The sequence below is a fragment of the Pinus tabuliformis genome, chromosome 3_2 (assembly GCF_031772625.1).
Source record: "Pinus tabuliformis cultivar Carrire ecotype Pingquan chromosome 3_2, CPIR1, whole genome shotgun sequence".
Taxonomy (NCBI): Eukaryota; Viridiplantae; Streptophyta; class Pinopsida; order Pinales; family Pinaceae; genus Pinus; species Pinus tabuliformis.
Window position 1 is genome coordinate 1,177,916,913 of NC_142302.1, and position 13,730 is coordinate 1,177,930,642.

Here is a 13,730-nt window from a genome sequence, read left to right on the forward strand (position 1 = left end):
GCATGATTTCAAGGCAAGTATGGCCCAAGTCCTTGCCAACATGAATGTCTACATGCAGCCTAAAGGACCGCTTAATCTTAACTTAGGAGAAACCCAATCGCCAGGGAATTCTTGCTATACTAGAATTCTGTCTTCCTCAAAAGATACAAACCGTGAGGCAGAAATAGATATAGAGGCTATTCAGGAATTAGAGAACCAATCTAGTGACACGCTTCCAATGGAAAATAGTTATGAAGGTCTAGAGATAGAAAACATAGGCCAAGAAGAGGAAGCAGATACATAGATTATTCGAGAATCTGATAATCAATCTGGAGACATGGTCTTATTGGTGTTAGCTCTGCTATAACATTGATCCTCAAAGGCTGAAGGCAAGATAGGTTTGTGGTCGTGCTCAGAGAAAGATTTATGGTGGTTACCTTTCCCCCCACTTCTATCTCCCTCGCCCTCCTCTGATCTTCATTTCTCATGCTTCTTGGTTTAAAAAAACATAGTAAAGTGCCCTCGCTCTCAAGCCTCAAGCGCTAAAGTTATAGCCACATATAACCTGTGCTCATATACTTGCACGCCTTCATAAACCCTCTGCCGTAATCCCAGCCGTTGGTTGCTGCACCCTAATCCAACGGTTGCCGCTGCTCATAACTTGCCCGTTGGTTTTCCCGTTGTTCGATCATCTGCCACGTGATCGGACGGCATTCGCTCCTCCTGCTATCGCAAACTGCCCGCGCGTTAATTCATGATCATGGTGGTTTTCCTCCCCTCCCATCCGCCATGTGTCAAGCACTGATTATGATTGCACACCCATGTACAATTACCGCCTGACCCCCGTAAGCGGTGCGGGCAATACCACTCACCACCCATCTGTCGTCCCCGCTCGCTAACCCTCGTGCATGTCCTCTTCCTGATCACAATTGGATCTTCCCATCCGAGATCCAATGACCAGTGATCATCTTGCTCTTGTATCTCTTGGTAGCTCCTGCAAATCAATCTCTGTTGTCCATCTGCAAGATCCGACGGCTCACAATAATTTGTGCCTCCATTTCCTCCCGACGGCACCCATCGATAGATCTCCGTCGTCTGTCTATTCCATCCAACGGCCAGTATTGCTCTCCTGACCAGATCATCCACCCGCCATGCAATCCTCACCCCTGGTCATGCCGTGCACCCGAAGGATAGAAGCGGCCATCTATCGGTGTCTGGTGCATTACTACTTCAACTAATGCATTCAATACATTGTGTACCCGAGAGGAAGAAGGATGACGCCAAAGAAGAAACTTACAATCAGCAGTTAAGGAATTTCATCCTTTATGACACTTCACCTGCTCAAGGAGTACAAGAGAGTACTAGAGAATGTCAAATTCATTCATTGAAGCAACAGGTCGTAGCAGAGGCCCATTTTAGATAGTTAATGTGGTTGGTGGTTGATTATGACCCCTCCACGCATTATGTAGCAGAATATCTTTGTAAAGAAACTCTATATATACCCAGAACACAGATGTAATGAGGGCTGATGGTTGTTGTTTTGATGTAAGGTTCAGCTTCTAGAGACTGTAACTACTTTGGTACTTGCAGCGTCTGGTCTTCATTTTTAGCTAATACAAGCTTCTTTTGCTGTTAATTGCTCACTGTCCACTTCTATTCTGTTCTAGGATGTGCCTGTTATGCATTTGTTCATGCGCTCTTGATATTTAGCATTAGAGGGGCTATCATCTCACCTCTGTGTTGAAGTCTAGTATGTATCATTGAATGGGTTATATAGGATTCTTTTTACTTAGATCCAGAGAGCTATCATCCTGTCTATGCATTAGGAAATAGATTTGCAGACCTCTTTACTGGTTGCAGCTGGCCATCACATGGTCTTGTGCATCTGTTGGTGTGGTCGATATTCTCCAGGTTCACCTAATCCTCAAACTGTGAGCAATTGGTGGTCTAAAGCCTTATAGTCCGAGGGTGTTCACCCATGTCTGGAGTTAAGCATAGTAGAAGTGGTTATCTGGCTTAGAAAAGCATCATTCCTTCCATTCATCCATTTCCAACATTTTGTTGAGTTTGTAATGTTCCTAAGCATCTCTGAGATACAACCTAGGAGAGTTTCTTGGGGTGATAACATTAATTGGCGCCGTTGTCAGGGAGAGGAGATTGAAGCTCAGCTTCCCTGGGAGACGACACAGTTCCAGATTTTGATGATAGACAAAGTCTGGGCACAATTCTGGTTGTAATCGTCTATCTGGCGACTCCACATCATAGTCCTGGCTCAATTCGTGAGACACACTCGAAGAAATCCTCAGAAATCACCAGCTGTTCTAGTGCCCGACCCTGACAAGATTGTTAAACTGAAGAAAACATCACGGAAAGGAGCATCAGGATCAGGTAAGCCCAGTAAATCTTATTTGTCTCTGCATGAGAAGTTCTTAGTTGAGGATACACAATTTGAAGATATAGAGCCTAGTGTTGCTAGTGAAGAAACACCTACAGAGATTCATACAGCTCCTTGTTCAATTAGTTCCCCTTTGGATCTTAGCCCATACTGTCCAAAACATCCCATTGTCTCTGTCATCCATTACATTGCTTCAAACTACTCAATCTGCCAGTGTCCTCCCACATACCCCAGTCATGGCAGGACAGCAAGCACCCACAAAGATGGAAAGAATTATTGCTGCTAGGTATGGACCCTTGGTCCTGCCTGCTCCTTTGAATGCCATGCCTGTAGGAGAGTATCAAAAATATATGCCTAAATTCACGGGTACAGAGGGAGTAACAACTAAAGAGCACCTTAAATCTTTTTATAGCTATGCTGATAACTTAGATATCAGTGAAGATGATGTATGGATGAGAGTTTTTGTCCAGAGCCTTGATGGTGAGGCTAGGAAGTGGTTCATAGAGTTACCCCATGGGTCCATAACAGGCATTGAAGCATTGGATGATGCATTCCTGAAGCAATGGGGAGATAGAAAGGATCTGCTCTATTACCATACTGAGTTTGGAAACCTAAAGAGGGAAAATGGGGAATCATTGCCTGATTTTAATAAAAGATTCAATCGTATGTATGGTAAGATACCAGCTGAGGTAAAGCCTACCCCCACCTCTGCCAAACTCACTTATGCCAATGCTTTTGACTCTGATTTCTGCCTATTGTTGAGAGAAAGGATATGTGCCACTCTAGCTGATATGCAGGATGCAACACTGGAGGTGGAATCAAATATTATGGCTACAGAAAAGCTTAAAACACATGCTGATAGAAGGAGGCAGAGAGGTGAGGCTTCTTCTTCCTCTGCTTCATCTTCAGAACCTAAATTAGATAGGGTGGCTAAAATTATAGAGTCATTGGCTGCCGAGATATCCAAACTAAAAGTTGAGCAAAGCTCTGGGAAAGCAAGGTTTCCAAACACATTTGCTCCAAGAAACCCAAATCCATTCAAGAGAGCAAACGAGCAAATGCAAATCATTCATAAGGGTAAAGAAACTAATGAGAATCAAAGAGTTAAAGCTCATTTTCAAAATGTGGTCATGGAGGAGGAGAAGATTGAATATGAGGATGAAATTCAATGTATGGAAGATAAAGGCAGTGCTGCCTTTTTAACATTGGCTGCATGAAGAATATTTTCTACAAGAACAAGACGGTCAAAGGTGGGACAGAGAGGCTGTTCTATAAACTAAATAGCAACGAAGATATAATCTGAGGTCAAATGCAAAAAATACCAAGCAGAATCTTGCCCAAAGAGCTGTTGTCCAAACAGAGTCATAGAATATTAGATAGAGAGGACTAGCAGCTGATCCAGTCATCCTCAAAACACCAGTTCACGAGGTAATAGGTTCTAATAAGTTACCTTCCTCTTTCAGCTTTGAGTTAGAAGTCTAGAAGTTAAAAATATCTGTGCCTCTGGTAGAGTTGGTAAAGAGTGAAGTGTTTAGAAAGCCTATCCTTGAAGCTCTTGAGCTGGAAACCACACAAACCTCCACTGACTCTGTCAATTTGCAAGATGACAAGCCTGCAATTGTGCTTAGCCCTATGATTGAACCTGCTGATAATAGTTCTCCATCATTTTATGTCTCCTTGGCCATTCATGACAAAATCCTCCACAACTGCCTGCTAGATACTGGGGCCAGCCACAATTTGATGCCTAAAGCTGTCATGGAAGAGTTAGGCCTTGACATCACTAGACCATATCATGATTTATTCTCTTTTGATTCAAGGAAAGTGAAATGCCTAGGATTAATCAAAGACCTGGCCACTACCTTAACTCAACTGCCTGTTAGCCTCCTATACCAATAGGGTTTCATATTTCATGATTGACAGTGGAAATGCCAAAAATGATCATCTTTGATGATACAAAGGTTCCATTTTTGTGGACAAAGCCAAAAGTTAAAAAATGTATAGAGGGTATGCCTTAAAAGAATAATCAAAAGGCAAGAAAATGAAATGGTCAAAAAAAAAAAATAGTTGAAATGAACCCCAAAGAAAGGCCAAGAAAGTGGCCAATCCAAATGCCACTGCTATCTTGAGGTATGGCTCAACAGTTCAAGCTGGGCCATGCCATGTTTTGAATTGCTTGTTTTAGAGTAGGTAATGAGTACCTGTTCAAACAGTTTGAGCTTGACAGATGATTAGCTGATAGAGAAAGAAAGGAGACCACTAGCTTAATCTGGGCCCTTGGAAGATATAAGGCTAGATTTAGATAGGAGGGCAGCAAAAAGAAAAGAGCACATGAGGGTTTGCAAGTCTAAGTGCACCCTCCCCAAAGAAATAAAAAATGCTAGGAAATAAGATGGGTAGGTAGTGGGGTTGCAGAGGCGTGTTTTTTCTCATATCACTGGCCTAAGCAAAGGAAACACATGGTGGCCAGTACAGATCTTCCTATTCAGCATTTTGGTGGCAGCAAAGTGAAGCATGTCTAATTTCCCAATCATTCCCTATCAAACTTCTTTCTAACATCCCACTATCACCTTTGTTCATAACAGAAATCAAACTCATTTGTTGATTCTTGTTATAGAAAAGAGCCACATTTTTTGTGTAAAAATCTTTTCATTTTGATCTACTCTCATAACTAAGTTTGTTCCCTAAAAAGCTTAGTGTTTGCTTCCTCTCTTCCATATCTCCCATCCAATACTAACTACTAACTCTATTATTACTTAACTCCCTATGTTCCCCTTTTTCCCTATTATTATATCACTATTGTATAGAAAAAACCCCAAAAATAGGTATATACCCCTTCCCCTAGGCAATATAGCCTTATAGTTCCAAAAGGTCAGAGCGCAAAGAAATTGAAGCGCAAAGGGCAAAATATCGCTAAACTATGTCTCGGGATTAAATCAAGACCTGCTTGGTTTAACAGCCCTAAGCGCGTTTTATTAATCAAATGCCAAAAACCCATTTTGTTCACAAAACATTACAAAAACCCAAAAACCCGCCTATGGCTAAAGTTCCGCCCTGGCGCGCATTCCCAGAAAAAATAATTCTTTATTATCCACGCCCGGCCGTATCCACCCATCACCTCCGCAGTTCGTCGACTGTCGGATCTGGGCCCTCCCATCCGACGGCTCACAACAATTTTGGACCGCCTCCGATGCCCGGACGATAGCGCCCGAAATCTGTCAGAGCATGACGTCAGGGCTTGGATGCGTGTCATTCCCAAGTCGTATCGGGAGGCCTCCTGCCAAAACCGCTCCCGTACTTTAAGCGGTCCGATGGAACCGTTTACCGCTCTGCCAACTCCACCATACGTCACCTCCATGTCACCCTTACGTCATTGCGACCTTAGCGTCGCATCACCGCCCCATCCACCATCGCTCCGAGCTGTCCGCCCTGTCACATACCCACGTGGAGCCACTCACTGGCCGCCACGTCATCACTCCGTACCAGACCCCACCAATGACATCATGCTGACGTCATCCGTCAAAAACGCACCAAAACCAATTTTTCCATATTTTGCCCAAAAAACATGTTTTTTCTTATTTTACGTAAGTTGGGCGTAGCGTCGTTTGCATGCGTTCTACGTCGTTTTTCGCCAAACTCAAAATTTTTCAACTTCAAGCTGCTATCGCCCCGAATTCTGCACGGACAGTTCTTCCCCCCCCTCGCTCTGCAACCAGGTATTCACTCATTTCTCCTGTAAACTGGTTTCTTCAGTCTTCCACTGGAAAAACAACACAAAATCGCCAAATTCTCCAACATTCTGAATTCCTGTGACTGTATGACTGAAATTAATGCACATTTGAAGGTCCTAAATTCACCCAAGTTCCCTCATTCACTGCATTGTGCTTAACCCACGCTTCTCACTGAGTTTTCGTGCCGCGGGGCACGCCACAGCAAGAGAATTCACCCCGTTTCACCCACTTTAACAGCAATTACACCTCATTTACACCAAGGCTACCTTGTTTCCTCATTGCAATCCCAAGTTCACCCACAGAGTTTCCACATTGTGCCAATTTACCACAAATTCACAGCTTGTTTGTGCTCTTGCCAATTTGAACCTCTGCGAGACAAATCCACCAAGAAAGTGACTCTCAAATCCCAGCATTTGCTCCTTGAGTTTATCCTAGGAGCATTTTGACTCAGTTTTACCCCAATTCTGCCTTTTCCCCTCTGCAAATTGCCCTGCTCATTCAAAATCCACTACTCTACATTGCTGTGCCCAAGAAAAATTTCAAGTATAATTCCAAATTCAGTTGACCATGGAGACTCCAGTGGCATTGAACATTGCCCCATTAAATGCCCCACACAAGAACCTGGAGTGGTTAGCCCTTGCTGACAGAGATTTTCAGATGAGAGAAACTGTAGAGAGGACCAACACATACCATATAGAGACAGTTTGTGAGTTGAGAAAGAAGCATAGAGATGGTACAGACCTCCTGGGAATCTGGAAATCCAATTTGCCAATTTACTATCTCCCTCAGGTCAATGAGTTTCCTGACTTGATCCACCAGTGCCGCTCAAACTATGACCCCACTCAAAGAGCTGTTCTGAGTCCTTCAGGCTCTGTCTTGTTCCATATTACTCCTGAAGCCATAAACCAAATGCTGCAGTTCAAACCTACAAGACCACTGGTGCCTCTTTCCATGCAGTTTTTACTAGAGCAGGGTGCCAAGCTCTCCAACTCACAAATTACAAGGATTGGACAATTATTCATGCGCCCAGAGTACCAGCCCTTACAGCCTCCCCCTTATCTGCATGACTGGTTCAATGACATAGGGAGACTGCTGGTAGACATTATATCTTCCATCCTAGGCTTCAAGACCAGTGAGTTTGTAGATGAGACAACACTGGTGGTTCTATCTATTTTTACTCCAGGACAGCCCCCTGTTGTCCAGTATGACTATGCCTCATTTATAGCCAACAAAATTCATGAACAGTTCATGAATTTGGAAAGAGAGAGGGTTTTCAAGTGCACCTCCTACATATATCATCTGTTTTTATACAATCAGCCTACAGCTTCCATGTTTTCCTCAAGAAATTAGATGCAAAGGGAGACAGAAGATCTGTAATATTTTGGACATCAGTATGTCATCACATTCATTTTTCACCATACAACTAATGTGAATTTATTGACCTATTCATCCATCCAGCCTTGTCAATGTTGTAGAGTTCCCCTCCTCCTAGACTCACAGATGATATGCAGAAAATCCTTCAGCTGTCCAAGAATTATAGCATAGGGGATTGGTACTTTTACCAACACCATACAGTGATCAGAATATATGGCTGTGAGTTAGCACCATACAGGCTTCCAAGATATGTCCCCATGAGACTCTTTGCTCTAGAGTACTTCAGACAGTTCGGCAATGCAGATATGATTCACTTCCATAGTAAAAACAAGAAGGCACAACTCAAAATTAAGCATCAATTGGGTCCATTCATTTTTAACAAGAGAGAAGAAGCTTGGGATGAGGCAGATCAAATGCTAAAAGCCCTCCAGCTCAAGACAAGCTTCTATTGGGCACCCTATGACCCTAACCACTTCATAAGCCTCAGAAGAATCAAGCACAAGCTTGCTACATATGACCACATTAGCATTCCAGAGGTTGAACAATATGCTAATCAAATAGAGTGGAAAAAGGGCACATTAGTGGAAGATTATAGTGAAGAAGAAATAGCAGAGAAAGATATTAAAACTTTAGAAAAAGCAGTTGACTTGGAATCTTTTGGACAGGTCCGGTCTTCAGGCTCTCGACATCTTGGAGAAGCTGCTTCTTCATCTACCGTTCCCCAACAGCCTGCCAAAGCAACTAATCCACCAGCAGACATGACTAAAGGCAAATCAGTGCAGCAGGAAGGAACACCTCCAATTGTGGAGCAGCAGGCAGAGCAGCTAGAAATCAGAGCCAAACAACCTACCCACACAGAACAGCAAACACATGAACAAATTCCTCCAAGGCAGGAGGAGACAGTTGACTCCTCTGTATTACAAACACCTGTTAATGAGGACAGGACAAGGAAGAGGGATAGGCAAGAGGATACTCCTCTCACTACCTCTGTGGACCAGCAAGGAGGAAAGAGACAGAGGTTGAACCCTTTTTCAGAGGAGGAAGTACCAGAGAGACCAATTGAAAATATGCCCCCTCCTAGCATTGAAACATCAACTAGCTCTCTGCAGCAAGGATAGGACGTTCCACATGGGACAGAGGTCAGCTCTTCTAGGCAGAAATCAAAGGCAGACTCCAACATCAAGCAGCAGTTCATTGACATAAAGAAAAGGAATGAGCCCCTCAAGCACCAAATTTACAACCATCTCCTAAAAATGGCGCCAACAAATCAGCAGAGATTAATGTCTGCATATGACATTCAGGAACAAAAAATGACTCTTAGTCATTTCAGGCCTACCATGCAGCAACCTCAAACATCTACCGATTACATCAGAACTAATCTGGAAATTTTTGCCAGAGACATCCACCCCTTGGATCAAATTGAGCTACACAGACAAACAGGGGAAATGATATATTCTACTTTAGCTGATAAGACCCTGTTGGCACACCAACTACAAAATTCTCTACACAACACTGCAGCTCAATTGGAATTGGAGAAAGCATCATCCCAGGCCAAGGACAACAGAATCAAGTCCTTGGAAGAGATCATCATAGAGTTGGGTCATGATCCAAAGGACCCTAAAGGTGTGCAAGCTTTATTGAAGAAAAGGGATGAAGACATAGCAGCTATGAGAAAGCACATCAAGCTGCCAACTGGCCTTCACCCTCAAACTGGAGAAGTGGCAGAGCAGAAAAAGGATCAGGATGTAGTGGCCCTACTCCTGAGTTTATACAAAAGGTTAATGGAAACAAAGAGTGCACTAGAGGTGGCACTGAAATCAAGACAAAGTGAGGCACCAATGCAGCCAGCACAGACATCTACATCTACTGAAGGTGTGCCACTTTCTACTACTACAGCAGCTCCTCCCACAGGAAAAACATCAGAGGCAGGTCCTTCGGCATTAGCGCTAGCAATAGCACCAGATCAGGGACCCAGCCTAAGTATGCAGAACATGATGAAGGAACTGGAAGCCTTGGAAGCACAGATGGCAGAACTGAATGAGACTAAAGAAAAATTGGCCACAGTTAATGAAAAATATGACAAATCCAAGCAAAGTGTAGCTGAAAAAACAAGGGAAGTAAGGGCTCTTGAGAAGAAAATAAAAGAACTAGAGAAAGAGCTCTCTCTTGACAAAGTTGTAGTTGAAATCAAGAAGATCCTGTGGACCAACATTGGTCAATCTATAACAGATCAGTGGCAGTATATTGAAACCATCCATGAGCATATGGATCTAATAGGCAGGGCCCAAAAAGAGAATCAAAGAGCAAGAGCATCTCTTGGAAACATGCCTGAAATAGCTAATAGGATGATCAATGTCCTGAATAACCGCACTGGCCCTCAGCTGGCAGCAATGGGTATCACTAACAGAACTGATACCATTTTACTAGTGAAGAGAGTGCTCACTCTAAGAAATCATGTGCAAACATTGGACAGAAGGTGTCAGGAGATGCAGACAGAGGTGAACAGATTCATTGAGAAGATTACAACATTGCATAATAGAGGCCTTCCCAGCTTAGTAACCAGTGCAGGAAGGTTACTATCTCATGAAAATTATGCCAAGAGGGTAGACACATATGCCACAAATCAAATCACTGCAGCAGCAAGTACCCCAGAGGAAACAGGGCCTCCATCTGGGCAGAGTCTCTATGACAAAATAGAGAATTTATTCTTCATTGCACATGAAATCAGACATCTTTTTGAAGTGCCTCCAAACTACTACAAATATACTGAGGCAGATGAAACTTTAGGCATAATCTTAAGGCACCAATTTCTTACTCAGGAATGGTGGACAGGCATGATACAAACACTACTGTAGAAAACAAATTGTTCACCATATTTATGTATTTTCATCATAGAAGTCAGCAATTTCAAAAAAGTTAATACATATTTGTTTTGACTGGGAGAGAGATTAAGGAAAAGGCCAACTCAACAAACCAGCTTGACCAACAAAAGCAGATGATGGGGCTGAGATAGCCGCACCTCGACAGAGCAATAAAGAGCGTATCATTAAGAATTAATACAAAGTGCCCAACCGACCCAGTGGCCTCCAAAAGTCAAAGAGTTTCTGACAAAGCTGAAAAGGCATTCATTGTGTATTTAAAGCAGCAATAACTTTTGTAACTGCTATTTTTGAAAGCTGGTAAACGCAGTTATTGAGCAAATGACTCAGCGTTAAGATATTTTATAAAAACGTTTGTATATATATCCCCACGCATGAACTTGCAGGGGTTGTTGATTTTTCTTCTGGAGAATTTATGTTGTAATTTCAGAGTTTAATACAGGAAGCCAATGGAATTTCTGAAGTTCTGAGTCGTTTTGAGGTGTTATGGTGTGATTGCTTGCTGCTACAGGATTCCTACGCTATTTCATGGCACAATAAGTTTTCTGAACCATCTTGTTATGTATTTCGTTCTTTCATAATCCGCTCATGCTCTATATTTCACAGGTTTAATAGCACAGAAAAAGAATAGTTCAGGATTTGTTCATGGAACACCCTAAGCTCAATCTATGCTGTTATAAATGTTTTTCTTCAGAAATAGTTATGAATGTGTAATTCTTAGTTGCTCACCTTCATACTAAATCTTTCATGGTAAATACTGTTCAGGAATTCAAATCTGCTCCTGAGTGATATTTCCTTTCCCCACATCCCCAGCCTATTGAAATATTCTTAGTTGCCTCTCACTGGCTGGACATATTCCATATCCACAAATTGAAGTTTGTTCATGATATATCTATATGGCCTTGCAGTTTCATCACTCTAACTCAACACCTCAAACAACACATAATCACCGACTCCATAGCCCAATGGACTGAACCTTCTGAAGTTCTCATCTCAACTGCTAGAAGACATCATTCAACCAAAACTTTAAACAAAATACAGTACATCATAACTAGCCTAAAACATTATCAAAACAAAGCTAAATCCTAAAGAGAGAGCCCTCTCTGATTGCAGGTAGGCTAGGACCTGTGATCCAAAGATTGGTCTGTGGTTACCTCGGCCGTATTCCCTTAGGAGTCAAAGGGAACAACCTAAGTGATAACATAATTGGCGACTCCACTGGGGAATCGAACTAATGTGTCAACTGCTGTCTGTTCTAGATAGTGCTTCCAAAATTTAAGCATTCCCTTGACCATTCTGAAAATATTCTCAAAAAACTACCAAAAACAAGTTCAGAAGCTGGCTCCTAAAAAGAGAACTAGGCATACAAGGTCAAATCCTGACCCAAATCCTCCACCTATTTTCGATAACCCTAATTTGATTCCTAAGATTCTTAGGAACCAAAAGGAACCAGAACAATCTCCTGAATCCAGCCCTGAGGCAGTTCAGCAAAGTTTTATTCCAACCCCTGCTAAACCATCAGTCCACCTTCATATAACTCATTCTTCCCCCTCTTCCTCATCCACTTCACAAAATACATTGTCTACACCTAATACACAAACTGCTATTGTTGTCCCTCTTGTTCCAGTTGTTCCCTTTCCACCCGTTGTCCCATTTATTCCTCCAAATATGGCTAATCGTTATGCACCCCTTCAGTTACCTGGTAATCCGGGGGCTATGCCTCAGGACTACCAAAGCAAGATTACTTATTTTGATGGAACCAGTACATACACTGCCTTACAACATACCAAGAAAATGCAAGACTACTTCGAAAATTATGAGATAGATGATGATGATGTGAGAATGAAAATTTTTGTACAAAGTCTGACAGGTGAAGTAAGAACTTGGTTTAGAGCGCTTGCTGCAAATTCTATACCTGATTCAGGTGCTCTTTACCAGTCCTTTCTAAACAGATGGGAAAAGAAAAAGGATCCTCTACATATTTTATCTGAATATGACACCATAAGGAGAGGCCCTCAAGAAACTGTCTTGGACTATTGCACTAGATTCAATACTATCTATAATGCCATTCCTCAAAATCTTAGGCCTCCACCTGATTTGGCATTGATTAAGTTCCCTGATGGGTTTGATGCTGATATGGCATATCAACTAAGAGAAAGAGCCCCTGCAACCCTAGCAGACATGCAAAACATAGCTGTAAGTGTAGAGGCAAATCTGATAGCTAAGAGAAACCGGGCAAGAACTGAAAGAAGAACTACTTTTAAGGAAGAAACCTCATCATTTGAGCAAGAGCTAGATGCAATCATCAAAGGTATGGATAGACTTGGGGACAGAGTGGAAACCATAGAAAGAAAATCATCATGGGAAGGTCAAACAAGCAATACTAGAAATCCAAACTTTAGAAAGAAGCAAAATCCTAATGTTGGAAGGACTGATCCTGACCAGCATGTCAAACCTCCTTTCCAAGAAAATTATGCTGAAGCTTCAACATCTAGTGAACCTAATGAGGACCCTCACATCAACCTAATGGGTTTGGACAGTGAACATCAAGTATTCTTAACACAAGAAGATCAAGAGGTTTATGATGACAATCATTAGCACACTAAGTCAGGAGAATCATTTGATTTCAAAGAAGGTTATGATGCAGCTGTGTATGAGGTACACAAACAGTATAAATTAAGGACCAGAACAATAGATGTACCTGAAACTCTTAAACCAAAGGACAATAAGCAGCCAAAAAAGATCAATGATAAGACTACTCTCCCACAAACAGCTGGCAATTCAAACCCACACTCCTTAGAAGTTACTGTGGAAGATATTTCAGAACAACAGACATCTGAAAAACAGCCAGTCCCACTACATCAAGCAAAAATGAAATCAGATAACACCCCTGGAAACAAACATGGTACCAATCTTACTCAAGATCATATCAACCATGAACAAAAGATCATCGATAACTCAGCTGAAAAAGAAAAACCTGTTGCGCTTAATGCCAAGATGCAAAGTGAAAAGCCCTTTAACTTGGAGACATAAATAAGTAAGCTCAAGATATCAATTCCTCTTTCGGAATTAGCCAAACATGAAATATACAGACAGCAGATTAACAAGTCACTCCAGGTATCAGATAATAAAGATGATGTGAATGTCCTAGATGACCAACCAGAGTTGTTGTTCGGACCTGAGGTTAATGGAAAAACAGAAAATGGAGGGGTTCCACCCTTCTATGTCAGCTTAAACATCCATGATAAAGTTCTGCATAATGCAATGTTTGATTCTGGGGCCTCACACAACTTAATGCCCAAATCCGTAATGGAAAAACTCGACCTAGACATCACAAGGCCTTATAAAGATCTATTCTCATTTGATTCAAGCCAG

At 42.1% G+C, this 13,730-nt stretch overlaps 1 protein-coding gene across 1 annotated transcript in view; it reads left to right on the plus strand.

The window, feature by feature from the left end:
* LOC149184926 (uncharacterized) overlaps positions 1-8,594 on the plus strand; it is a 51,513-nt gene extending 42,919 nt beyond the window's left edge. Inside the window, exon 6 of the mRNA XM_089415480.1 lies at positions 8,142-8,594. Within this exon, the coding sequence (XP_089271606.1) occupies positions 8,142-8,594 (453 nt within the window). The remainder of the gene's footprint in view (positions 1-8,141) is intronic.
* Positions 8,595-13,730: the final 5,136 nt, after the last annotated feature.